The sequence below is a fragment of the Scaptodrosophila lebanonensis genome, unplaced genomic scaffold (assembly GCF_003285725.1).
Source record: "Scaptodrosophila lebanonensis strain 11010-0011.00,11010-0021.00 unplaced genomic scaffold, SlebRS2 tig00000001-arrow-pilon, whole genome shotgun sequence".
NCBI lineage: Eukaryota > Metazoa > Arthropoda > Insecta > Diptera > Drosophilidae > Scaptodrosophila > Scaptodrosophila lebanonensis.
In genome coordinates this window covers 26,921,348-26,947,493 of record NW_022060529.1, presented here as the reverse complement: position 1 = coordinate 26,947,493, position 26,146 = coordinate 26,921,348, and the positions used below count along the sequence as shown (strand labels likewise).

Sequence of the window (26,146 nt, the reverse complement as noted above, 5' to 3'; positions counted from 1 at the left end):
AGGAGACATAACTTTAAAGTGGACCTAAGCTCACTCAAAAGGTAAGCTTAGTACCACGTTATATCAAGTATTATTGGGCCATTTTACTAGAGCTGAAATAACTGAGTGTCAATATAATTTGGCTTCTGCCATCCCCACAATTATAATACCATTCTAGAGTAATGCAGTCTGTCTTCAATGGATCGACAAAAATTTCTGGCCACAATGCCTATAGATCATAAATGGGCCATTTTGCATTGCAAATCAGATCGTATGCTGCATAACAAAGCTATGGAATTTGCCCAAATGATGAGCTGTCGCACCAATTAGGAAATAAAATGATTTAGCATAATAGAAAAAACAAATGTGTAGAATAATTAAACAACCTAAAAAAAATTACGAAAATTACAAATAAAATGTAAAGGAACCCTTTATGCCTTAGGCACCCACCATAACTGCAGACTTACATGGGAATTGTGTCTATGTGATTCTATGCGTGTATAATCAAGCATAGGCGTGTCTGTGTGTCAGTATGTATGCAGTACAAAGTTCAACCAAAGCAGCGCCAACAACAACAGCCTACGAGCAGCGCTTGAGCAGAGTGAACATAAATGACTATAATAATATAGTAAAACTTTGCATACGGACTCATAATCACTAAGAAGTATTTGCTAAATTAGTAAAAAAAATCCAAGAATTACGGGAGTTATGAAAAATCGCTAATTGCGGTGGAGAGAGGGGTATTCACATAAGGCATCTGGGAATAAAATTTGCTATCCCTAGGTCTTATAGTTTCCGAGATATAGGTGATTATAAGATTAGCGTTATGGAAAAACACCATTATCGTGGGAGTGGGGGTCCAAAAAAATAAAGCAACATCGATATGCTTCGTTCGATCGATGCTTCCTTCTGCCAGTTACATATAGTACTTTGCACAAACCTAATATACCCGTAGGGTAAGGATACAGGGTATAAAAAGTACTGAACTGTGCAGATAAAATTGGAACATTGACGAGGACTATTTACTTCGTGTGACTCTAGAATTGGCTCTATAATACCTATTAACTATAAGTATATTATGATGTGCAAGTTTATTGTAATTCCATAATCTGATGTATCATCTAAATCGTTTTATTATTTCATATTGTTGTAGTTGCATTGGGAAGGCTGAAGGACTCTGGCGGAGAAGGTCAATATAAGAACCAGTTGAGCGCCACTCGTATTGCATTTAAGTTGGAATTTATTAAAGTACCGAGTATCATTGTTTTCTACATTCAAAAGATCACTGAAAATGGTATAGATCATGAGTTATTGTGGAAGTGTCAACCCTCTTTCTCCATCTTCGGCGTCACCAGTTGAATATCATTGATTTGTGTGCATATCTCCACAGGATTCACGCAACCAACAGCAGTGCCGCTGACATTGTTAGAATTTCCTTGTGCTGGTGCCGCAATCACTTTTGGCAGCGAGGCTGTCAGAGTGCCAGATGGCGTGAGTATATGAGGCATGGAAACCGTGCCGTTCGCCATGGGCAGCGCAGTGGTAAAGAGCAGCTTCGGAGGCTGCAGCCGCTGCGTCGCCGAAGTAGCGCCCGATACGATGAACTGGGGTTGCTGGTGCGTTTGCGGATGGTGTGGTGCTGCATTTGTCGTTGGAGCTGGCGGGAACAGAGTGGGCAAAAGTGTAAACAAGCGATCACCCATTGATTTCTCCCAGTCCAAACGCTCGCGCTCGAGAGACAGCCGGTTATGTTGAATCTCATTGGCCTCGTTCTGCGCATTCAGCAATTGTCGTAACAAAATCCGCATTGCTTTTTGGAAGAGTATTAATAATTATAAAAAAAAATTAGTTTGTATCTCTGCTCGTAAATAACTTAGAAATAGTTTTAAAAAATTAATTTAAAAAAGTTTTTTTCCTATATGAACCTACCAGAACCTTCATAGGTCAAAACTTGGTACTTGGCATACCCTTGCTAAGAGTATATTGCATTTAATCTGATGTTTGTAACGAACCCATTGGAAGACGGGAAACAACGTATTATAGATATTAAATTCGGCCGATTTTAAAGGAGTACGTATGCACTAAATAATAAGACTAATAAAAAAACTGTATACTCACTTGACCAAAGAAAACGTAAAAGAGAAGGGCATAACTTTAGAAATGGGTGAACTTTTGTCAAATTTGTATGATTTATTCAATTTTATGGTAATATGGGAAGTTAGATAGGTTATCTCGATATTGAAAAGTAATTTAATAATTTTTTTGTTCTTCCTTTGATTACTATTTAACTACTAGTTTGATGCATTCATATAGAAAAACAGATGGACGGACATGCCTCGATCGACTAGTAGCGTCATGCTCATCAAGAGGGTATTATAACATTACTAGTAGAATCTTTGAATCGCTAGGAAGCTAAGTAAATACTCACTTGTCATGTGACGCTTAGTCTGTTGTTCCTCTCGCGCTTTTTCCTGCGCGCGGCGCTTCTCATCCTTTTTATTCTGCTGTTCCTGTTTTTGCTGCTGCTGCTCCTGTTGGTGCAGTTGCTGCTGCTGTACCATCTGTTGCTGCTGCAGTTGCGGTTGCTGTGGCTGTTGCAGACTTGCAGCCATGGGCAAGGCTGCTACGGGTGGTTTGCCCACAGTCGCTGCAGCCTTTGCTGCCGCTGCCTGATCCGCATTGACAAGATAAACCTTGACTCCACTCGCACTCGAGCTCACAATGCCTGTATTGGCTGTCTGTGCATGTGCTGTCGTACCGCCACTCAACATCAGACGAGCGCCATTGTTTAAAGCACTCTGAAGCAGCTGAATCTGCGGAGCCTTTGCAACGTTTGCTCCGACACCAGTGGGAGTGGGAACACCCGGAAGCTTTGGCTGCATTAGAAAATTGGTAGGCACCAATGAAATTTTTCCTGGTGATACTTTGGATGCTGTACTGCTGCTATTTGGGGAGGGAATTGTGGTGTTACTGGACAAGCTTGCTGCTGGTATTATCACATTGGCACCATTTAGAGGCAGCAGATTAGCGCCCTTCGGTAATTGAAGCATATCGGCAAGTGTGGGCATGGCTGCACGCACATTGCTAGAGGATTCCGAGGGTGATACACGCGCAATTACACTGCAAGAAAATTATGGGATTTTATGTATATGACACATAACAGGTTCTGAAAAGCACTCACTTTCTTTTCTCATCACGGTCATCGTCGGCGTCCACATCAATGGGCTCCTCTTTGGGCAACGTAAGCACCATACAGTCGTCATCGTCCTCGTCTGTGGTACCTGTGTTCGTCTCCAAATGCTTCGCTTGCTCCTTCTGCGTGCCCGGCTCAGTCTTAATGCGTGCCGTTAATGACTCCTCTAAGTCCACTTCCGCAGCTACGCCAGCGGAGTATTTGCATCGTTTAGTACCGTTTTTATCGTTTGTTGCCACACTGGTTATGGCTGCAAATGTCTCTTCGCTAATATCCATTTCCACCTCCACATCTGGCATAATGCAACCGTCGCTATCGTTTTTAGTTGCAGACCCAGTGCCAGTGGCAGTACCCACCTTGCCATTATCCTTTGGCACCAACGCCGAAAGTAGCATATCATCTTCTTCGTTCTCACTATCAGATAGTTCATCGCCATTCTCTAATCGGCGTTTGCGCCGCTCTGCATGTTCCTCCAACGCTTGCTCCATTTGATACTTAAGGGATGGCGCCGGAACTTCATTAGGTCGCACGCTAAAAATCGGCCGTGTCATAATGGCGTCCATTTCGGCAAAATGCTTCCAACTAGGCTCAGTCTCGCCAGCAAGTCCACTTTCCATATCCTTCTTCAGACGATTGTAAAAACACTTCAGATTCTTAATGCGCGTAGTAATCTCCTCAGGAGAGCGATGGTATCCGTACTCCTGCATTTTAGCCGCCAACTGGCAGATGACCGCATGCTTTTTGTGCGTGGTTATAAGCGTGCGCTGAAGCTTTGGATCACCCCACAATTGTATGAGCAGCTTAGTCTCATCAGTGTCAAAATTTGGATTGCGTCCAACGGGACCATGTTTTTTTATGCCACTGCTGCTGCTTCCGCTGCCGCAACCGCCACCAGCGCTAGCATTACCAACACTTCCAGCGCTGTGGTTGGTGTTACTATTACTGGTAGAGCTGTTTCCTTGATTGGCTGCACTCACAGCACCAAAGGCTGCCGCCTCCGCAGACCGTCGTTTCTTGATACGTGCACTCGTCTTTACGCTCATCGTTCGCGCCTGAAAAGAAAAATCTGTTCGTCACGTTCGTTGCACATGCATATATAACTCTTAATCAAAGCACTTTTGACACCTACAAATGCAAATGATTGAATGACTTCTTGTCACTTTGAAGAAAATCAATATAATGCGCAAAACAATCGGAAAACGTTGCTTTTGCAATTAACTCATTTAAAAGGGCAACAAATGGCCTCGGCACCACGTCCTTAGAGAGTGCTACGTACAACAACGGCGACAAGCGACTTCACACTACGGCCGATAGTCGTCGGCTTTAAAAACGAAAGCCCTATCCGTCGGTCCTGCAGCGAACGCGCAGCTCTGCGGCAACAACAACCCCTATGTATAAGCGTGCCGCGGTGCTGCCCACCAGCCCGGACAACAGCTAAGCCAAGTGCACCAACAAAACCACCCAACTACGCAAAACATGCGCGCTCACTCTGCCCATTAGTACTCGCTCACGCACGCACACAGTGATGGCAACGAAGGAAGTTTGACAACTGTCGCTCGCAACCTGCGCACTAACATTCTGATTAGAATTAGGGTATTTTGATTTATACCCAGACGTGGCTTAAATACATTGGGATCCATGCCAAGAGGGTGGATTTGTCAAGCAGTCAGCACTGGGCTGGACAATAACATGAGATCTGCGCATAACACTTTGCAGGACATGCGCAGTATATAAAAAGTGCAATGCTGCGGGGAGAGCTAGCGCATGTTAGTGCTTGCTCTTGAGCGTGCGTATAACGGTGCTTGGGGTTGAGAGCAACGAAGCAGCAGACTTTACAATTATAATTATCCATGATAACTTAGAAAATATATTTAATTCCATAGAAACTTATGTTTAGTATAATTAATATTTCACTCACTGGAATATAAATATTACTGAATCTATAACCTCAATCGTCCACCAAACACAAAGCCAGTAATTTGAATACTGAATAAACAACAGAATCAGAACGATAATTGAACAGCACTGCCAGCCTAGAAAAAAGCTTTGTAAAAATGCTGCCTATTTTCCTAGTGCTGCCAATTCGATGGGCCTGTGTGAATGTCATGCTCTGCTTCTTTATTTTTTAAATCATCTGTTTATGCGTTGCTCTAAGGTGAGTGTGTAAGCTTATTTGGCACAAAATGTCCGTGTTAACCAAAGAAGAGCAGGAACTCATATGCCGCAAGCATGAGCAAACATTAAAGCTGCGTAACGAATACCTAAAACAAAGTTCAAACCCCTTCCGCCACGCAACAGGCGAGGGAGGCACAGTGGTACGTACTACATAGCCTGTTATGTCATCGCAGTACTAATATTGACATTTTCTCCCGAATAGTTTGATGCTGGTCTTGCACGCTTTCAAGCTATGCGTGTGTCCAATTATGAGCATTTTAAGCCCACTGGACGTTCATTCCGTTCCGGCCTCTTTGCAGTTGTGCTACCAATCGTCGTGTATGCATGGGCGCTGAAGTCCGAGCGTGATAGTCGCGAACAAAAATACCGCACTGGGCAAGTGGCCTACAAGGATCGTCAGTTTAAATTCATTTAGATTATTAAATTTGATTGAACGAACTAAGATAAATTAAAAGAACGCGTTTAAAAATAATACGTTTATTTCTCCTCCATTTGCTTATCGCGCGCTATTACAAAGTCCTCGAACTTGACCATGTAGGTTGTGCCCTTGTGCCAATGAGCTGTGACCTTACAGGGCTGGAATAATTTTACAAACAATCAAACAAATGTCCTAATAAATAGCGCACGTACTTACAAATCCACAATGTGTTAGCACCGCCTCCACAATACCAGCTGAATAATTGGCACAATTGAGGGAGCCCTTGTCTTTCGGCACGCTTATAAATGTGTTAACCAGGGGCTCTTTCTCTATGATGTAGTACGTGCGCTCATCATCGTTGGCATGCTCCAGCTTCTCGGCCTCCTTCCCAAACAGATTTTTCCAGACTGTCGTCTTGACAAACAGCAACATTTGTGTCAGCTTTGTTTCACGTTTGGAACTGCGTTCACGCACAAAGTACAAATCAATGATTCGTGTCCCTACATCCTGTCCAAGTTCGTGTAACCTAGAGCAAAAGTCAGATTAAAAAGAGTGTAAAATTGGCTGTCTACGTTCATACCTAGATTGTAGCTCTGGCACAGTAAAAACACGGGATTGAGAATACTGGACAATTTCGCTGAATAGAAGCGCCACTATACTCTGCGAGACCTCAGACTTTCCTTTAGACAGGGGTCGATCCAGTATGTTACTGCGTGGACGCATTGAGGATATTTTAAGAGCTTCCAATTTTTCCATTTCAGCCTTTAATTAGTTGGGAATAAAAATCGCGTAAATTGTAAGCAACAACAGATGTTCACGCAGTGTTGCCAGATTCTCTGTGAAATGCACTGAGAATAGCTAATTTTGTTTACCGTTTTTCACGAACTCCAATTTGAAATCGTTGGGGATTATGAAAAATCACTAATAGCGGGGGATGCATACTAAAGCCACAAGGGTGTAGGGGGGGGGGGGGGGGGGCATAAGTTATTTTTAAAATGCATCGTGCATTATTTAATCAAAATTTTAATTTTTTGGCTCCCCCTCCCCCTTTGCTAAAAGCTGCGTACTTCCTTATAAAGCCATAAATATGTCCTCGTAGTATGTGCATGTACAGTGAGTCCCAGCTCAAAAATGTACTTTGAAATGCAATGTAATGCAAAATATGAACGATAGCCGAAAATTTAAACGCCCATTTTAAGATAACTAAATATTTATTTTGCATTGTTTTTATAGCCTGTACCCAAAGGGTAAAAGGATATACTAGTTTTGTGCGAATGTAAGTAATACACAGAAGGAGGCGTGGCAGACCCACCCCATACTGAGCCCTAGGCAGTTGAAGGTTGTGTTTTTATTCTAATTCACTACCACCCCCCCCCTCCCACTCCCACGCAATAAGTGTTTTTCATAACTCCCACAATTCTTGGAATTTTGTTTATGGCTATAACTTTCTTCAGAATCCTGACCTATCATGATGAAACTTGGCATACAGACACATAATCACTAACTGGAAGTATTTGCAAAATCTGAGTACAAAATTCCAAAAATTACGGGAGTAATGGAAAAAACACAAATTCGTCCTTTCTCGGGCTTAGGAGAATCTGAATTATGTTACGAGTTTGGTTATGCTTGCTCTTGCACTTCTTGAGATCCTTGCGTTCATACAGACGGACGGACGGAGGGCTATATCGACTCGTCCATCTGTTCGTATGAACACCTGGAACTCAGAGACTATAAGAGACACCAAACTTTGCACAAAGATGCGTTATGTGTGTACGCTGTGAAAGTTTGTTTTATTTTATTTGATTCTCCCCCCACCTCCCCACTTCCCCCAATGGGGGTTTTCCCGATTTTCCATTCGTATAATCGCCTATATCTCGGAGACTATACGACCTATGGACACAAAATTTTCGTGAATACTCAGAAAATGTGTATTTTGGAATTTCCCTATCTCCCCCCTCTTCCATGCAAATCGCAATTTTCTCTAACTCCCGTAATTCTTAGAATTTCGAACTAAAATTTTGCAAATACCCCCAGTTAGTAATTATGTATCCGTATGCCATCATGATAGACTGATTTAACAAGAACTTATAGCCATAATTATATTTGCTGCTGCAGCGCTGCTCAAGGTTGACTGCGAACATGCTTACACAGACACGAATATACGAACATAAACATACATACACTCACATAGACGCAATTGCTTTTTACATGTGCAATTATACACCCTTTACGTGAGTACAAATACCAAAAGAGGTAAAATCGATCAAAAAAATTTTTTAATTCTTTTTTTTTTAATTTCTATAATTATTCTAAACATATGTACAGAGTATTTCTCTAGGACATAAACAGCTGCCTAAAGTTTATCAACCATTAAAGTCGTGTTTTCCCAGCTTACGGAGCAGCGTTTCTGCAAAGCATTTCTAGCCCAGTTTTTCCTCTACATGTACGGTCAATTTTTAGCATTGAGTTTTCTTTAATTTTTCATACTATACGCAACTCATCCTAATTTGGTGCATTTCGATCTTTAAAGTTTATCCAATTCTCACCTACAAATCGTTAAATATAAATGTAAATATTGCAAGGAAAGCGTTGTTGTTTATTATCTTTGTTGATGCTTTTTCAAACGTGTGATATAGTTATGCACCATACCTTATATACTTTGAGGGGTCTGACAGGTCTCCTTCTGCCCGTTGCATATACATATACATTCGCAGTAGTATGCCAGTACACCCTTCTAGGATTTAGGTGTGGGCTGTAATTAATAGGATCCATGTTGAAGGCACGATATGCCACAGCAAAGCGAATGATAAGTCACGATAAAAATTTAGTTTTTATTATTCAACAAGAGCAGCCTTAACAAGTCGCATACAATACAATACATAAAGTCTGGATTCCTATCAAATTTGTTTGAGATGCAAATAATTTGTCTCTCCTATAGGCGGACAAAAAACAATGCTAACAAAATGCAGACTAGTTGTGATATATGTATGTAGATGTAAACGACTGAAACAATAATACATACTTCAAAACGTCCTGCTACTGAGGAAAAAGCGATGCATTTCGTGTCCATTCATTTTTGAAAAAAACCGTGAAGCCCTCCTTGCATCCAAATTTTTGGCTGGTGCGCCAGAGTGTATGAATTAGGAGACACAAATATAACAATGTAACCTTTTAAATTAATCTGACGCCATTACAGCATTCGCTATCGTCGTCTAGATCAAGAAACTGAACATTCGCAAATGAATCGTTTGGCTGTTGCTGTAAGGCTTTTAAATAGGTCACAAAATGCGCGTATCGTATATCACGGGTATTTGGACATCCAACGCGGTGATAGTAAGGACATGCCTGATCGCGAATCCACATACGTTTGTTGCTTCCTTTCAAAAGACTAGCATGATCAACACGTTTGCCTTCCAATTGACTATCGTAAATAGTGCTTGTTATAGATGCAATAGCCTCGTTGATCATTTCATCAACATCGGAAAAATTGACGATCTCGTTTAACAGCTTATACGGCTCTTGCTGGCGTACGCATAAAAGATACCACAGCGGCATTAAACTGAAACGCACGCAGGTAATCAACTTAAGCAGGTGCACTCGTCTCAAAGCCCAGTCGTGGCTCAGCCAACGAACGGCTATGAAAAGAATCTGGAAGACTGAAGAGATTAGTTATAGTCAGCTTGGGATTTGTTACTCACCTCAACTTCAGTATTAACACATATGGTATTCGAACTTAACAAATACAGGAGATGTTTAACAGGGAGATTAAGAAAATCGCGCGTTGCTACAAATGTCAGAAGAAATTTATGTATGCGCGTTAACATAACATTGCGGACAACGTCCAGTGCCGGATTGCACTGAGTATCCAGATATAAAATGCATGCTGTTTCCTCGTTAAAACAACTCTCATCGTCGAAGTACATCCAGCAATGGGAAAGGAGGTCATCCACTCGCAAATATGACGCTGCTACAAACACATTCAAGATGTCCTTGCGCTCTAGGTATGGCTCATCGCTAAGCATCCACTTGTAAATGAGCATGAAAGCCTTCTGCGACACTTTGTCCTCAGGCAGCGTGATCACCACTGGGGTTTGTTCTAATTCCATAAAAAACTTTGAATATACTTGCAAGACGGCCAAGTGGCAGTTGAAGTACATTTTGTTGATATCTATTTGGACCGTCGCCTTCGAGTGTGTTTCCATCATATAGCGCAGCACCTTTGTCAACTGCTCCTTCTGCGGTTGCTCGGCGGTCAACCAGTCACGCGCTTCCTCGAAGTCATAGCCAATGGAGAGAAGCGAACGATTTGTTGCGTACACCAAAGCGCCCGGCTTAGCAGTACGTTTAAAGACGTGCTCCAACTCCAAATCCTCGGGCTTCGATACCAGACGTGTTACCGAGCCGAGTTCATCATCGGATGAAAGAGACGATTCTGGCTTAAATTTGGGGCTGCAGGCGAGGTACAGAGTTTAGATAGTATATATGTGAAGGTAAGTATTTTGAAAAAAACTCACTTGGTAAAGTGTACACTGCACGTTAGCTCACGTTTAACGGGATTATCCGCTTCTTGGTGGTGCGCAGCATTTTGTCTCATCACTTCATCCATACCTGATCGTGTTTTAATGTTACTTTGCCTGTAAATGAATATATGTATTTGAATATTTTGATGTGACCTACTATTCAAAATTCAAATTTTCGTTTGGAGCGTGGATGGCAAAACGTCGCAGTTGTTTATTAAATTATTTGTTTTATTTGTTGGTAATTTTATTTTGTTGGTATTTTCCTTTTCACATTTTCAAATACATTTATATGAATAAATATATTATTTATTTCCATTTCGGTAATGCCAGCTTTTATATGAGTATATGCGGCAATTAAAGTGAATTTTTTTTATATAATTCAAATAAAAATTTTATTGAAAAGAAGATCATGCTTACTGCAATAAACTATTCAACATTAGCGTACTTTCGTGCCGCACTATATTTGATCTTGTTGTTTAAAAATAAAATAGCATAACACCTGTTGTTGGTTCATCTAATTTCAGGTTTAAAGATTCTAAATGACTGGGCTGTTTTCTGCAAATTTTAATTTCTATCCACAGTTAAATGTGAAACAGACAATTTATATTTTTCTCGTATATTATATGTTGGCATACTTGTGGATCATTATGATAAAATTAGTTTTAAGCTAAATAAAAAGTAAATTAAACATATTTAACATTTTGTACTTCTTGTTATTGAGTGTTATTCTTTGTTCAATTTTGTGTTGTGGTTGGTTTCATCATATAAACAACATTTATTTACTTTGTTTTTCTTTGAGACTGCATTATTATTTGACTAACAATTACATATCCCATGCCTTTTGCTGCAATGCTCTTTCATTTAAAAGGGTTTAATACAATCTTTGTTGCTTTTAATGTGTTTTTGCACAACCTTTGCTTATTTTTGAATAAATATTATACATTTTAGCAATTTTTTCTCTTAGTACAACAATAATTATATATTTAGAAATAAATTAATGCTTGTTTTTATTATTCATCTTTAAGTTCACAAAAATTACTTAGCTTTCATTCACATAAGTATATATAGATTTGTTTTACATTTTTATATATACATATATATATTTGTATATATATACATATATATATATCTATATAGCTGCATATATGGGAGTGTTACTTAAATTGATTTTGATGTTTATTTCTATAGCCTTGAGGAAATGCAAAGACGTTGTAGTGCTTAAGCCTACAACATGATTTGCATTTACTAACAAATTACAAATTGTTTATATGTATATAGAGATATAGGTAAAGGTTTAAAAGCTTGTACCACGCGCAATTATGACGGTTAGGTTATCGTGGCTTTATTTTTTTTTTCGGTCTATGTAGTTTATATAAACTAAGAAATGAAATCAAATATATGTGGAATTGGCAAAAGAAATATTTTGAATCTTCATGAGCCCTAAGAAGAGTCAAAAAAATTCTTTTTCAAATAAATTAATATATTTTAATGTTTGAAAACAAATTGTCTAATTTAAGTGAACATGTTAGCTTACGCTTAACACAGGTTGCACTAATTGGCGCTGCAGCTTTTGTCATGACGAAAACAATTTGTAATTCTTATATACAGGCATTTACAATTACGTCCATTAACATTTTTTATATTGTGTGCTTTTCATTTGCGCTTTAAGTAGTTTTGTTCTTTGCATATTTTGCGCGCGATACATTTTACTTGTTGATTCCGATTTAAATAAAAAAAACTGGAATTGCGCACAGACAATCTTGAAGTGTAACGCTCTTCATGAAACGTTACACATTGGCTTTAATACTGTTCTCCAATTTCCAATTAAGAAATTTCCGTTAAGAAACGTTAAAAACTTAGGCAATTAAAAAATATTTCCAAAAAAAGAAAGCGATTTTACAAAAATATAATTAAGTTTCTGTGTCTAAGTATAATGTTACAGTTAAAATAATAGATGCATAAGCCCTGTAGCATAAATTTGTATGTACAATAAATTATGGCAAACTAATCAAATGCTACACATAAAAGATAAAACTATAGAAAACAGAACATAAAACACAAAGCAAATGATAAACTTTTAGAACAACAAGCGGCCATAGTCGTTAGGCGCCGCCTTACTACTTCTTGGCTGCATTAAATACAGCGGTTGCTGCTGTGGCGCGCCCAAGCTGTGGGACAGCTCCCAGTTGTAAAAGTGTCGCTGTGGCTGCTGCTGGGGCTGATGTTGTTGGCGCTGCTTGAGCTTCTGCAGCTGCCTGGCCAAGAGTTGTCGCTTGTTATATTCCTCGCTCTCTTCATGCTCATGCTTGCTTGTGTGCTTGTTGTGCCTGGGGTCGTCAACGAATTGTCCTTGCAATCTAGCCTCCAAATGTCAGACATGCGGTTTATGCTGGCCGCCACATACGCCACAATGAATACCCATCCAGTGGCACGCACGTAGCGGCGGGTAGCACCACAAGCATGGCACAACCAACGAAAGTAGCGTCAGTCCAAGCCAGCGTTTGGTGCAGCCCGACTCACTCACGTTGCATTCGCATGGATGCTGCGCTGTCTCGCCCTCGGCATCGCTCATGCAGTGGTAGATCATACAGCGAGCACAGCCCATTCCAGATATGCACTCGTACCCACTGCGAAATGGATCCGGTGCATACTCACACGCCCCCCGCCGATTGAAGTCTTCGCTATACAGCTCGTGACAGTAACGACAACGCAGACGTGTCTCCTTCTTCAAGATGTCGGAAACGTTGGGTTTGTGCAACGGCTTGCTGGCCGTGCCAGTTGCCGTTTGAGCGGCAGCCATTGCTTGGGCCGCTTCTAAAGCGTTCCGCTTCTTCACTGCGCTTATGGATTCGCGACGTGCATTGAGCACTTGAGCTCCCACCGGCTGATCGACCACTGAATAGTTGTAGTCATGATGGACCGCTGTCAGTGTCACATATGAATAGTTCTCGCTAGGCGGAATCGGCGTGGGCTGGCCCGTTGCGTCGGCCACAGCTACACTGGAGGAGGAGTTATTGTTGCCTGGCGTGACTGTTTTGTCTGTCGATATGTAGTGTATAGTCGGTGCCGGTAGCTTCTCCGAATCGGAATTGTTGCTGTAGCGTTCACTAACGCTTTCTGTTGCGGAAAGGGGTGCATTAGAGTTTATGGAATAGTTTATACTTTTAGGGATACGTACTGTGACTTTTCTCACTTCCCTCCGGGCTTGAGTGTACTTTTTGTAAACTTTCACTTTCCACAGGTAAGTCCAGGGTCTAGACGAACAAAACCCCCGTAATTAGTTGATAATTATTTTATACAAAAAAATGAATACTTACCATGAATACATCATCTTCACCAACAGAATCATATTTGGTCAATGGTGGGCATATTATAGTCGGGTTTGATTTGGCCAGTCCTAGAGGAATTTACAGAGATATCCTTTAGTGAGTAATTAGAAGAAAATATTGCATGCAACAAGTCAGCCGCAAATTAAATTTGAACTATAGCGACGAACTCTAAGCAGCCATAAGAGCAAAGAAGATCAGTATTAATAGCAAGAAGAATGCAGTTTTAAGCTAATCGTGATATTAGTAGGCAGAAAATGCAAATAGAATGAGTAACGATCACACTTGTCCAACAGGGTCAATGTGTTAACACGCGGTTTCAAACAATCTTTAAGTGTACCTTATTCTAGTGGTGAAAGTGAAAAATTGATGGGTAACTTGATTTATGACTAGTAAATTGTATTATTTATTACAGAAAAATTCTCCCAAACGTAAAGCGCGTATTTTGGTCAGATTTGACAAAATAATTATAGTTTTTGGTGTGTAAGCTCGTAAAGCAAGTTTGAAACACCAAGGCTTTTTTTACACGCAGATAATAAGGAGATCAGATCAGAGCACAATATCATAAATCTTTATAGATTTATCTGGAATGCTGTCTTCAGAGCTGATAAAGTTGAATCATTTGTTGGGCGAAGTAAAAAATTTTATAGTAATTATAAAAAAATCAAAAAATACGTGCATACACATTTATTTGTGTTAAAAAATGTTTAACATGACGGGATTTTTTAGAGCAAATTTTTATGTTTATACTGGAAGAAATACGTTTTTGACTACTAAAGAAGAAGCAGCAACAAATTTTGTACTTGTTAGGGAAAGTTCGTTGTAGGAGAAAGTTTCATAAAACTCTAGCGAATTATGATAAAAAAATGAATGTACGTGTATGTTGAGATATTGAAAGTCAGATTTGTCCTGACTAATAATATAATTTGTTTACAGTTAACTTTTAACTTGAATACTTTTAAAAACAATACCGCACACATGAACAAACTAATTATATAAAAATAAACCTCAAAATGCACTTACCAATTCGTATAAATCATATTAGTCAAAATTAGTATATTTTTATGTTGTTTTTTTTTTTAATTGCATATTTCCAATATTTTTTGTAATAAAGTGGCATAAAACGTACGAAAAAGTATTGTATTAGTAAATGAATGCAAATGCTAAGCGAAGAATTGTTTGAGGCTAATTTCTGCTAAAGGGCTTAGAGCGGGTAAATAGCGCTTAGATGTTGAAAACTCTAGCGTCGGAGGATGAGATTAGGGCGAGAGTTTCAATGAAGGTAAGTTTCTGTGCAGTGTGTATGTTTAATTATTCGTGAAAGATAGATAAGAGGTTAAGCGTGGGTATTTGGTGAAAAAACAAGCGACATGCGATTGAATAACTTAAAAAAGCTAGTGTCTTAGTGATCTCTGATCAGGCGCCCGGTGGCGCAATGCATACCATCAATTAATTCATTGTAGGCCCGCAATACACCCTTGTCAAAGGCGCGGGCATCGGCTGCTGTTTGAAAGGTGAGTCCGTTGCGCTGTTTTCCGGCGCGCCAATGATGAAATGTTGGCATTACCTTGTAATACTTAAGATCACGATTAATGACACAGCTTAAGATAACCTGCAAAAAAATACAATACTATAAATATTGAAATGAATGTACAATCATTATGAATATGCTTACACTTTGATCAGAGATTCTTTGCCCATAGATGATGTAGTCATGACCCGTTGCCAATGGGGATAATCTAGCACGTTTGCGTATCGAAACATTTGCCAGACCACCCCCGGCCAGCGGTAGCCAGCCCTCGGTGCTCTCGTCTCTGGTCATTACCTGTGCGCGTACTGTAACTAAGAAATCGCTGTAACAGAGGAGAAAAGCGAAAAACAAGGATCATTTAACAGTAGGACAGACCTTTAAATTATATATACTTGTAGATGCACAGAGTTGGAGTTGGTTAGAGTGATTTCAGTGATAACGGGTACTATTTTACCATTTCCTTAGATATTCCGTGTAGTGTTGAGAATGAGCCAAACTATTTTTGTATGGTTAAGGAATTCAAACATGAAATAAAACTACTGATAAGATATGTTCATATTAATAAGCACTAAGTATATTGCTCGATCAAATGAACCTGTAAGATCTCCCGTTATTGCTGGGCCTCGAACTCAACTTGGTGTAACGGACAGCTGCCATATCTGCTCTTCACTAACTGGCTGGCAGTGTCTCTATTCTGCGCCTACATATTCAAATGGATAACCTAAAAGTGTTGCTAATTCGGCTAATTCAATTTTTGGCTACGAAGCCATAGGACCACAACACAAGAAATCAACCTATGCCAGACACAGGCTTACAGCCAGGCAGTTGCTTTCGAAGCAGGCTCTTAATTAAAAATACGCCCAGTCACACCCACAAGCATGTGTGTTGGCCGTAAACTAAAAGCGAAATAATGAATTGAAAGGTTGGCAGCAGGCAGCCTGCTTGACTGCTTGCATATGTACTTTATGCATGTGTTATGTATTACAACATCCGGTTGCACCTTCATAAACAGTGAGCGACTCCAGGCCATCTTTTCAATACCTTGCAGACCGCCATTATGAATTGAGGAGCAGCAGCATAAATGCAAGGCGCGACTTGCGCACAGCTTTCAAAACTGGAGCTAATACCGTGAAGTTGGTCAATGAAAAAAGCTTTGGGGGAGTTTTTGGCGGCCTGCCAATGCCTTTGCGTGACTACGGGTACATGTGTGTGAGTGTGTAAGTCCTTTTGTGTATACACACTTTTGTCCTAGTTTCGTCGATTTTATAGAATGAATGTGGACGTCAGCGTCGTTATGCTGTCCCCACCATGCATGTGAACATGCACACAAATATATGTACATATGTATGTACACGTATGTATGTATGTCTGTAAGCATGTATGTATGTACTTATGCGTACAAAGGACTACCATGCACCACTGTTGCAGTTTCATTGAGGCCAACGCTATAGATATACTCAAGGTGAAGCGGCAAAGGCAGCGCTCACGTCAATGGCTGCTGGCCAAGGTTTGGCGGCTTTTCCTAGGGCAACTATGAATGAACAAATGCTGGGACAGGCGTGCTTGAAAAGGGACCTGTTATCTTCGAATAATCAACAAAAAGTTAGCATCGCATCTACATGTATCTATGTAAGTATGTACATATGTACGTATGCGTACGTACGAACATATATGAGTGTACAAAGCGTCATCCAAAAGCTCATAGGTGTATGTGGGTGTACTATGTACGAGTATATGTATGTGTGGGATAGCAACTTTAATTGAAATCGGTTGGAGTTGTCACTTGCACACATACAAACACAAGGGTGTAGTCTAAGCAGCAACAACTTCATCAAAAATTACAGCAACAAATACATGATACAAAAACAAAAGAGCCTGCCCCAAGCGAAAATTAAAAGTGCTACTCAGCAATAAAATGTGAAGCTTCTCTCCCAAAGGGACAGTCAGCCAAGTATGTGTAGACATAGCGCATGCGTGGGAGAGCAGACAAGCTGATGCTGGACGGGAGTTGAAGCTGTTGTTGTCATTGCCGTTGTCTTTCCCGTAGCCGTTGTTAAGTGCTAGCCTGTTTATCATGCATGAGTAATTTTATTAATTTTGTATAACCATTTCATGCTTTATTCGTTTGATTTTTCCACAGCGCTTTCTAACAACAAAAATTGTGCTACCAATTATTTGCACCAACTGGCACCAACACACTTGTACACTTTTCGTAAAAGATGAATGAACAATGATAGTTTGCATGCATAGTATGTATATACATATATGTATATAATAAACCTACATACAGACATATACTTCTCAGTACACGCGGTAGTTAAATGCATATTTCGCTAGTTACCCGTTGCATATCCTCCCTTACCAGGGAGGTGCTGCAGGCAGTTATATGATAATTAAAGCATGCCTCCGTGGCTACTTTATTTTTAATTTCAACTAAATTTGGTTATGATAATTTGTTAAAACTAGGTGCTAAGTGAGTGGGAAAGATTTTCACATAGCCAAACTGTTTGTTTGTAATACCAAACAGTGTGTCAGCTGAGTTTTGTTGACAACTAACTACGTTCCAGTTAAAATTATGCATTTTTATACCCTGTACCCAAAGGGTACAAGGGTATATTAGTTTTGTGCGAGTGTACATGGAACACACAGAAGGAGGCGTGGCAGACCCCACAAAGTATATATATTCTTGATCAGCATGACAAGCCGAGTCGAGTCCTTCTGTCTGTCTGTCTGTATGAACGCAAGGATCTCAGAAAGTATAAGAGCTAGAATAACCAAACTTGGTTTACAGATTCTCCTGAGACCGAGAAAGAACGAATTTGTTCATTTTTCCCGATGCACCCCCCACTCCCCACGATTTTCTATAGCTCCCGTAATTCTGGAATTTTGAACTAAAATTTGTTAATGATTATATATCCGTATACCAAGTTTCATTATAATAGGTTGATCAGAAAGAAAGTTATACCCATATAACCAGGCCCAATGCACACATACATACATATGTACAAGTACATAAACACGCAGAGACACGATTCTGATGTAAATGTATGTATGCATGTATGGAATATTTTATATTTAATTTAGTTAATTAATTAAATTAAATTAATTAATTAATTTAATTTCTTTTTTTGTGGGGTGGTACAGGGTATTTAAGAGTTGATCCTGCTCGACTTTAGCATTTCTTTCTTGTTTATGCTATGTACGTATATATGTACGAATAGTTTATGTTTGTTTCCACAGAATTTGAGGTAGATTTTAAAGGACAAATGACTTTTGAATGGTTGGTTGGCAAAAAGCAATCCTTACCGACATCATAACATTTTCTCCACTACAGAGCGAATGTTAAGTTTTATTTTAAACCTAGCATATCTTTTACCGAAACGATTCAACTGATGAATCAAGTTTCTGATGTTGATTGTTTATCTCGGGGCAGAGTTCACGAGTGGCATTCGTGGCTTAAAAGTGGTCGTCGGGACTTAAATGAATGAATGGAATACCAATTTATCGGATTTCGACATTTGGGTTTCTGAAAAGTGTGTAAAAGGTTTGTTAAGCCCAAGATGACTGACGACCAAAAATTGCTTTGAATTCAACATTGGAAGGCCATCACAAAGAAAGCCAAAGAGGACAACCAGTTTTTTTGCGATAAAACGTGGCGTCAGACGAGGCAAAATATCAAGAAGTCAAAAGTGAAGACAATGACGATATTCTTGTACGATTTCAAGGGCATTGTCGTTCTAGCGGGCCAACCTGTTAATAAAGCATTTTATCTTCCCGATTTGATGCATTGTTTATAGTGCGCCATCGATTTTCACTTGCGAGCGATTTTTGATGAAAAAGCATTTTCACCACCAACAACTCCCCGTATTCGCCTGACTGGACAACGAGCAACTTATATGATTTTAAATATACAATGAGTTATAAAACGAAATTATGAGTTAGATAAATAGGTGATATTGAAAGATTTTTAGCTAACGTACTAATTCAAATGTAAAAAATTGGGGATTTATGCGAAACTGGTCGAGGTTAATTTGTAGTTAGGAATTTATTAGCTATGTGTGAATTAGTTACCCGTACTGAAGGGTAAAACCCAAGACTCAAACAAACAACATAGCGGCAATAGACCGTTAATAAAATAGTTGTTAATACATATACATATTTTATTAGATGTAGTGGATGTTGTTAAAAGAGTTATCGCGTGGACAAAAGCCATGCAGTTCTACGCTGTTACATTACTGTCTCACATGACCATCAGAAATGCAATGTACATACATACACACATATGTACATACATTCATAAGTACTATGTAGGCATGGCCATTTGATACAAAAATAAAATCGAATGTTATTTCCGTTTGAAATACACACACCATTGTAAACTTGAGCAGGGCATGGACTGCGTGGGTATAGTGTTTGGTTTTAATTCATTACATATAGTATATGTGTAATACGTATTTAAAAACATACATACATTCATAAGAAGAATGAAAGCTAGACATGAGAAAAACTAAAAAAAAACTTGCTGCTCTTATAAGACGGCAAAGACAACATGGAAATGGTATGAGTAAAGTGCTTTAGCTGGCACACACTCACACGCTAGCGTAGCCAAGAATCGAGTGACATCATTTTCAATATCAATAGCTAAGCTGCCTCGCCAGCCCTGCTTGTGTAAGGAACGGGCGTGCTAGAATAGCATTTTAAACAATTAGAATGGCACCAGGGCAGGCAAGTCGTCTAGCATTTCATTCATTAAAAGCGGCGACAGACAACACGGAGACTATAGAAGCGAGTTTTATTGGGGAGGCGGTGAATTCGCTTGGCCAAGGGTACATAGGCAAACATAGAGTCACTTCATCAATTCATTGAGCAGAGTAACAAGTTCGTTGATGCTTTTATTAAAACGCATTTTTGCTTGCTAAAATGAAACTGTGTGTGCTCGAAATGCTAAATAATGTATTTACACAAATTCCTTGAACATATTTGACGCTGCGTTTGGGCTTGAATTGAAAGCGCTTGCGCGCTTGAACTTTATTATGATAAACTTACCTTTCATGTCCTTCTGTCATGATTCGTAATCAGAAAGATTCTAATATAGCAGCGTATAGTGTCGGTGTTGTTGTTGGTGGCAAAATACACCATGATTAAAGCATAAAGACATTCAGAGCTGCTGCTGCACAAACTTTCGGAATGACTGACAAGAACAAAGACGACGTAGATTGGAGGCTGGAACAGGTGCTATTCTAGATGTAGTTTGGGTGCTGGTGCTGCGGGTGGTACTGTTGATGCACGTTGGTGGTCGTGTTTTTTTTTTTTTTGGGTACAGAGGCTGCTGCTGAATTATTTGAATTTTTATTTTATTTGTAGTTGCACGACGACAATTTTATGTAAATATATATAAATATATACATACATATATATATATTTTTTTGGCACAACAGAATGTTGACGAAAAAGACTTTTTCACTTTTTAAAACTATGTTTTATACGTATCGAGATGCGTGGTTTTTTATTCACTAGATATAACATAAATAAACAATTTTCCATTAGCTGCGAACTAAAGTTTAACAACAGCATCAGCAGCAAATAGACGACAGGCACTTTTGCTTTTTCAACGCAGACACAAACACACACACATTTGCTGGTGCACACACTATGTGGGCGTGTAGACAAACACTGTGGAAAACTTCATGGAGCAGCGTCACAGACGCACATACGAATTTTTCGAAGCAACAAAAGATGTAACAGACTCAGGTCCAAAAGAGAGCAAGCAAGCACAGCAAGCATAAAGCTGAGTCTGAGCCTGTATTGAATGAGAAAAAGAGAGTACTATTTGCAGGAAATCACGGAAACTTAATTATGTAAAATAATTTTTGTTTTTGGGCGTGCGTCCATAATGTGACCATGGCAAGTCGCTGATGGCATTTTATTTAAATTAACTAAGTAGTGGCAAACACTTGGTACTGTAAATGAAAATTCATTCACACATTCCACAAGGCTAGCACGACAGCACTCTACCACTTCTCTAAGAGCCCGAATCTCTCATTTTCGCCTGCGCGTTGTATCGATGAGAGAGCTCAACCAACGCATTTTGTTGCGCATATATATACATACATATGAACAAAAAAGGTATCACAAACACGCACACATAAACGCAGAACGTTTTTTGGGTGATTTCTCTGCTATTTTTCTCCTTTTATTTTCCACAATGAATTTGTATATACATATAAAGATTTTGCCTATGCGCCTGTCTACCTATTAACTGCTGGTGCCACTACAGCATTTACATATTTCAAATTTACATACACACATTCATATATATGTATGTATATGCAAAACTTCATATTTTCGCGTCGTCTTTTCGTTTTCTTGCTTATTTACAACTGCCTTTTTATGGTTTGGAGTATTAGGTTTATTGCATTGGATTTTGTATTTGAATTTTTTTCAGCGCAGACAAAACGACCGTAATGGATGCGGCAGGTGCGTGATTGAGAGTCTAAGAGACATGGTGTATCGGAATTTTTCTCTATTGCACACACGGCGGAGTTTTTTACACTTTACAGATAGATCTGTTCTACACACTCTATGCTTGTTTGTAGCATTAGTTTTAATTTTTTTGGTGATATATTACACCATTTCTTTTGTTTTGTCTTTTTGTGCAGATGTCGTTGTCGCGGAAAAATCGCCAGTTGCCAGGTGGCAACCACGGACTCGCAAAAAGTGAAAAATTATAGCAGCACTTAACAAATGTGGCAGCATCGGAACTAGTTTAATTACAATGGCATCTTAAAATGCGCTGATATACAAAAAATCCGGGAACTAGTGGTATTCCTGCAACTGATTAATATTTACAACAAATACATACATCTACATAAGATATGTATATATAAGCTAAATGAATTTTTGTTAAACTCTCTCCCAAATACTTTATTTATTAAGTATAATTTACACAAATATGTGCAAAGCAAGCGCCCCTACTAATAATAAAGTTTAATTCGGCACCCGAATTGAGATTAAAAATCGTAATTTAAAAACAGATTTTAATGAATTTCGCATAAATATGCTACATTCCGCTTAAATATTATGTAGTATAATATTGAATTGATGTAATTCATTTACGATTCTCTATTTAAAACACCAACTTTACTGAACAGTTTTTGGTTTTAATGACAAATAATACTGTGCACCCAAATGCGTTTTATTTATTGCACTTATAAATTGAAAATATATACAAAAAAGTTATAAAGTTAAAATTGAACACAGGTGCTGAAATAATTTAACACAGAATATTAAATTTTGGAGAGCTGGAAAAGGAAGAAGAAGCAGATGACAAGCAGCCGACCAACAAACTGGCAACTCTCTTTTCGGTTTTCTGCCTGTGTGTTGATGACTGCGGGAAAATTTGCTGCCGTGTGTATTTTGCAAATAAATCGCTGAAAATGGCTAAGAAGAAAAGTGAGGAGCATTCAGGCACCGATGCCAACGATAGCGACTATAATGAGGAACCAAATTTCGAAGATCCGCCTAATTTTGTAGATAATATTAGCGATGAAGGTGAGAGTGACGATGGCTCTGCTTGCCAGCGTAGCACACGCTACGGCAGTAGTAGCTTGCAAAATGAAAACATAACCTCAAACTGATGTATTGAATTAATTGCAGATTTATTGGGCGATATGATAGCCCAGCGCCCGTCGGAGGCCGATGGTGTTGAAAGCGTTGTTGTTGTCGACAACATACCAAAAGTGGAGCCTAGCCGCTTGGACAAACTTAAGTCGGTGATTAACAAGCTGTTCTCGCATTGCGGTGACATTGTGAATGTGGTTTACCCGGTTGATGAAGAAGGAAAAACGAAGGGCTATGCATTCATGGAGTACAAGCACGCCAACCAGGCAGAAGAAGCTGTTAACAAATTGAACAATCATCGCCTGGACAAGAACCACACCTTTGCCGTGAACTTGTTTACTGATTTCCAAAAGTAAGCACCAGCACAGAAGAACCGTAAAGAAAGTAACCAAATTTTCCTTGTAGGTATGAAAATATACCGGAAAAGTGGGACCCACCGACGGTCCAGCCTTTTAAAGTGCAAAACGATTTGTACAATTTTATAAACGATCCCGATGCGTATGACCAGTACTGTGTTGCTGCCGAGACAGCGCAGAGCTGCGTACAAGTTGGATTTTGGCAAAATACTCTGCCTGAACCCACCGAGCTGGAGACGCGGGAACGCTTCACAGACACTTTTGTTAAATGGTCCCCCCTAGGCACATATGTGGTTACTTTCCACAAGCCTGGCGTGGCCATATGGGGTGGCAGCAACTTTCAGAAGATACAAAAATTTCCACACCCAGGTACTCAGTTTGTTGAGTTTTCGCCTTGCGAAAATTACCTGGTCACCTACGGCCCAACGCCAACCGGTCAAAAGATTATTATTTGGGACATACGCACAGGTGCGGAAAAGCGTTCCTTTGTAGCGGACAGCATGACCATGCTTTCTATGTTCCGTTGGTCGCACGATGACAAGTTTGTGGCACGCATGGGTGAAAGCTCCATACACATCTATGAGACGCCATCGTTTTACCTCCTAGATATGAAATCCATAAAGATACCCGGTATACGTGGATTTTCCTGGTCGCCAACTGATAATGTGATTGCTTATTGGGTAGAGGAGCAGAATCAGATACCCGCCCGAGTGACGCTCATGGAGATCCCAAAAAAACGTGAGACACGCAATAAGAACCTCTTTCATGTCGCCGACTGTAAGCTACACTGGCAAAAGTCTGGCGATTATCTCTGCGTGAAAGTCGATCGGTACTCAAAATTGAAAAAAGATAAAAAAGAGCTTGATGTCAAGTTTTTGGGCATGTTCTACAACTTCGAAATATTTCACATGCGTGAAAAGGAGATACCCGTAGATTCCGTGGAAATTCGCGAACTTATCTTGGCCTTCGCTTGGGAGCCAATCGGCAATAAGTTTTCCATTATACATGGTGAGCCCAACTCATCGAATGTGAGTTTCTATGAAGTCAATAAAGGTGTTAAGCCGAGTTTGGTGAAGAAGCTGGAGAAGAAGTCCTGTACGCATTTGTTCTGGTCGCCGCGAGGTCAGTTCATCGTCATGGCCAATCTGACCATGGGCACATTTGAGTTCGTAGACACAACAAATGACTATATTATCAGCGCCTCGCCGGATCATTTCCGTGCCGGAGAAGTTGAATGGGATCCGACAGGCCGCTATGTTGTGACCGGTGTTTCATCGTGGAAAGTTAAGGAAGATACGGGTTTCAATATGTACACTTTCCAGGGTCGTATTATTAAACGCACCATCCTGAAGAATTTCGTTCAGTTCTTATGGCGCCCACGACCACCTACCTTACTTTCCGAGGACAAGCAGAAGGAGATCAAGAAGAACTTGAAGAAGTACTATCCAGTCTTTGAGCAAAAGGATCGCTTGCGGTTGACCCGTGCATCAAAAGAGCTGCTCGAGAAACGGGCGCAGCTGCGAGAGACGTTCATGGAGTACCGCAACAAGCGAATTGCCGAATGGAAGGATCAAAAGAGTAGACGCGTCATGCTCAGAGGGCGTAAGTAAAGTCAAAATAAACTAGTATACCCTTTCACTCTTTACCCAAAGGGTATGCAAAGTAATACAAGTTACTCATCCATAATATTTTAACCTATTTGCAGATGTGGATACGGATGATTTGGAAACAGATGAGGTCGATGAAGAAATTGTTGAATTTTTGGTCAAGGAAGAAATAACCGTCCTGGAGTAAACGACCCCCAGACCATTCTGTTTGCTAACTGTTTGCGCCCAACTGCAAATATTGACCTATTAACTAGTGTCCTACATTAAAAAAAACGCGACTACACTCTAGTTAAATTTGACTGGGGTCTGTTTCAATCCAGTAGCGCGTTTTTGCAGACTACGTCAAACATATTACATCATTGCATACCTACATTATAATCAGTCCTTAAGCACTAAAGTAAAGTTACACTACACAACACAATCTTAATCGGCAAACAATTTCTTCGTTTAAAAGTCTCGTCAAAAATTTCAGCATACTTAAACATGTCTATTAAAGAATTAGCTAATATTAAAATGAAATATGCAATGTATTTGTATGTCAACAGAAAAAAGAAAACAAAAACAAATACCTTTTGTATTTTTCTTCCCCGAAAAGCTTTTTTGGATACCACCCCCCATCCCCCATAATTGCTGACACGTTTCTTTTATGTGGTCTCGTCCTAATCAACAAATTTCTATAATACCGTTTTTATTAATGTGCCATAAGGTCAATCTTTCTTCGCAATTAAAATTATAGCTTAGATGTTATTTTTTTGACCCAAACCTATTGGTTGTTCCCAACAGCAACGCCAAGGAATTATTCATCGTTTACTTCATCCAGCAGCTTGGCCATAGTCGCCATGATTTAAAGAGTATACTCCTGCCACTCACTTTTGAAACAATCATCAATGCTGGGTAAGTGACCACTGCAATGAGGTCTGAACACAGACCAAGCGAACCAGCCTTGCTCCAGCAGTACTTATCGGGCACAACGGACGGATGCGTTAATATCGTCGGTTAGTAAATTGTTGCAGCTTATGTGGCATCCATTGTGCGAAAACTTGCCATTTGCCGGCTGGCACCAAAAACGGTCGTTAATTTGGAAAATACCGTAGTCTTGCGAGCCATCTGTGTTCGGCGGGCCCACCACCCAAGTCTGGTAACTGCTCTCGTGCTGAGCAATACACGTCCAGCGTTCTAATTGATCCCGTGGTACATACAGCTGGTCCATCTTACGAGCCAGGCTGCATCGGTCAAAGGTGCGGTGGCCGCGAACAGGCAGCATTAAGGCACACAATATCAAAAACCAGTTCAAGTAGTACTGCAGTTTATTCTTGCCTCCCATGTTGCCGACTGATACTCATTTGTTTGCTAAACGACCTATTTTATAGAGTTCCATCGGCATGGGCTGTAAATTGCTCCTATTGCGGTCAAAGCTAAAA

The 26,146-nt window shown here is 39.8% G+C and overlaps 7 protein-coding genes across 8 annotated transcripts; 2 read left to right on the top strand and 5 right to left on the bottom strand.

Moving 5' to 3' along the window:
* Positions 1–1,196: 1,196 nt before the first annotated feature.
* On the bottom strand, positions 1,197–4,422 carry LOC115625850 (serine/threonine-protein kinase pakD). Its single transcript, XM_030521059.1, has 4 exons — positions 4,302–4,422; positions 3,161–4,224; positions 2,408–3,099; positions 1,197–1,789 (listed from the first exon to the last, which is right to left on the bottom strand). The coding sequence occupies exons 2-4, from the start codon at positions 4,213–4,215 to the stop codon at positions 1,302–1,304; spliced, it is 2,235 nt and encodes a 744-aa protein (XP_030376919.1). The 5' UTR covers positions 4,216–4,224; positions 4,302–4,422; the 3' UTR covers positions 1,197–1,301.
* An 867-nt stretch (positions 4,423–5,289) lies between these two features.
* Positions 5,290–5,819, top strand: LOC115625868. Its single transcript, XM_030521082.1, has 2 exons — positions 5,290–5,487; positions 5,550–5,819. Exons 1-2 carry the CDS (start codon positions 5,356–5,358, stop codon positions 5,760–5,762), a joined length of 345 nt encoding a protein of 114 aa, XP_030376942.1. The 5' UTR covers positions 5,290–5,355; the 3' UTR covers positions 5,763–5,819.
* Positions 5,809–6,568, bottom strand: LOC115625859 (trafficking protein particle complex subunit 5). Its single transcript, XM_030521071.1, has 3 exons — positions 6,346–6,568; positions 5,982–6,291; positions 5,809–5,923 (listed from the first exon to the last, which is right to left on the bottom strand). Exons 1-3 carry the CDS (start codon positions 6,519–6,521, stop codon positions 5,825–5,827), a joined length of 585 nt encoding a protein of 194 aa, XP_030376931.1. The 5' UTR covers positions 6,522–6,568; the 3' UTR covers positions 5,809–5,824.
* A 2,368-nt stretch (positions 6,569–8,936) lies between these two features.
* On the bottom strand, positions 8,937–10,371 carry LOC115634207 (kelch-like protein 40b). Its single transcript, XM_030531800.1, has 3 exons — positions 10,280–10,371; positions 9,464–10,214; positions 8,937–9,413 (listed from the first exon to the last, which is right to left on the bottom strand). Exons 1-3 carry the CDS (start codon positions 10,369–10,371, stop codon positions 8,937–8,939), a joined length of 1,320 nt encoding a protein of 439 aa, XP_030387660.1.
* Positions 10,372–12,175: 1,804 nt separating this feature from the next.
* On the bottom strand, positions 12,176–20,456 carry LOC115620751 (sprouty-related, EVH1 domain-containing protein 1). Of its 2 annotated transcripts, none has more exons than XM_030514150.1 (6): positions 20,189–20,456; positions 15,287–15,464; positions 15,055–15,223; positions 13,603–13,682; positions 13,464–13,539; positions 12,176–13,402 (listed from the first exon to the last, which is right to left on the bottom strand). In XM_030514150.1, the coding sequence occupies exons 1-6, from the start codon at positions 20,206–20,208 to the stop codon at positions 12,657–12,659; spliced, it is 1,269 nt and encodes a 422-aa protein (XP_030370010.1). In that variant the 5' UTR covers positions 20,209–20,456; the 3' UTR covers positions 12,176–12,656. The 2 variants fall into 2 exon arrangements, with proteins under 2 accessions (XP_030370010.1, XP_030370019.1); XM_030514159.1 differs by having other exon boundaries at positions 13,603–13,616.
* A 2,035-nt stretch (positions 20,457–22,491) lies between these two features.
* LOC115632338 (eukaryotic translation initiation factor 3 subunit B) lies at positions 22,492–25,152 on the top strand. Its single transcript, XM_030529447.1, has 4 exons — positions 22,492–22,693; positions 22,799–23,114; positions 23,168–24,720; positions 24,824–25,152. Exons 1-4 carry the CDS (start codon positions 22,579–22,581, stop codon positions 24,910–24,912), a joined length of 2,073 nt encoding a protein of 690 aa, XP_030385307.1. The 5' UTR covers positions 22,492–22,578; the 3' UTR covers positions 24,913–25,152.
* Positions 25,153–25,569: 417 nt separating this feature from the next.
* LOC115634199 (lysozyme X-like) lies at positions 25,570–26,049 on the bottom strand. The gene is given in 1 exon segment (XM_030531788.1): positions 25,570–26,049. A coding segment is annotated over 1 exon segment (480 nt).
* Positions 26,050–26,146: the final 97 nt, after the last annotated feature.

What these genes read in the sequence shown, in the direction of transcription:
- LOC115625850 (XM_030521059.1), bottom strand. Translation starts at nt 4,215, where the DNA reads ATGAGCGTAAAGACGAGTGCACGTATCAAGAAACGACGGTCTGCGGAG. An exon ending in GACCGTGATGAGAAAAGAAA is followed by an intron (nt 3,100 to 3,160) that starts GTGAGTGCTTTT and finishes ATTTTCTTGCAG; the next exon opens with TGTAATTGCGCGTGTATCAC. An exon ending in GACTAAGCGTCACATGACAA is followed by an intron (nt 1,790 to 2,407) that starts GTGAGTATTTAC and finishes TCTTCCAAAAAG; the next exon opens with CAATGCGGATTTTGTTACGA.
- LOC115625868 (XM_030521082.1), top strand. Translation starts at nt 5,356, where the DNA reads ATGTCCGTGTTAACCAAAGAAGAGCAGGAACTCATATGCCGCAAGCAT. An exon ending in CAGGCGAGGGAGGCACAGTG is followed by an intron (nt 5,488 to 5,549) that starts GTACGTACTACA and finishes TCTCCCGAATAG; the next exon opens with TTTGATGCTGGTCTTGCACG.
- LOC115625859 (XM_030521071.1), bottom strand. Translation starts at nt 6,521, where the DNA reads ATGGAAAAATTGGAAGCTCTTAAAATATCCTCAATGCGTCCACGCAGT. An exon ending in GTGCCAGAGCTACAATCTAG is followed by an intron (nt 6,292 to 6,345) that starts GTATGAACGTAG and finishes CTTTTGCTCTAG; the next exon opens with GTTACACGAACTTGGACAGG. An exon ending in TGCTAACACATTGTGGATTT is followed by an intron (nt 5,924 to 5,981) that starts GTAAGTACGTGC and finishes AAATTATTCCAG; the next exon opens with CCCTGTAAGGTCACAGCTCA.
- LOC115634207 (XM_030531800.1), bottom strand. Translation starts at nt 10,371, where the DNA reads ATGGATGAAGTGATGAGACAAAATGCTGCGCACCACCAAGAAGCGGAT. An exon ending in TGCAGTGTACACTTTACCAA is followed by an intron (nt 10,215 to 10,279) that starts GTGAGTTTTTTT and finishes CCTCGCCTGCAG; the next exon opens with CCCCAAATTTAAGCCAGAAT. An exon ending in GTGTTAATACTGAAGTTGAG is followed by an intron (nt 9,414 to 9,463) that starts GTGAGTAACAAA and finishes TCAGTCTTCCAG; the next exon opens with ATTCTTTTCATAGCCGTTCG.
- LOC115620751 (XM_030514150.1), bottom strand. Translation starts at nt 20,208, where the DNA reads ATGACAGAAGGACATGAAAG. An exon ending in CTACAATGAATTAATTGATG is followed by an intron (nt 13,683 to 15,054) that starts GTATGCATTGCG and finishes AAATTCCTCTAG; the next exon opens with GACTGGCCAAATCAAACCCG. An exon ending in GGGAAGTGAGAAAAGTCACA is followed by an intron (nt 13,403 to 13,463) that starts GTACGTATCCCT and finishes TTTCCGCAACAG; the next exon opens with AAAGCGTTAGTGAACGCTAC.
- LOC115632338 (XM_030529447.1), top strand. Translation starts at nt 22,579, where the DNA reads ATGGCTAAGAAGAAAAGTGAGGAGCATTCAGGCACCGATGCCAACGAT. An exon ending in AGATAATATTAGCGATGAAG is followed by an intron (nt 22,694 to 22,798) that starts GTGAGAGTGACG and finishes AATTAATTGCAG; the next exon opens with ATTTATTGGGCGATATGATA. An exon ending in ACGCGTCATGCTCAGAGGGC is followed by an intron (nt 24,721 to 24,823) that starts GTAAGTAAAGTC and finishes ACCTATTTGCAG; the next exon opens with ATGTGGATACGGATGATTTG.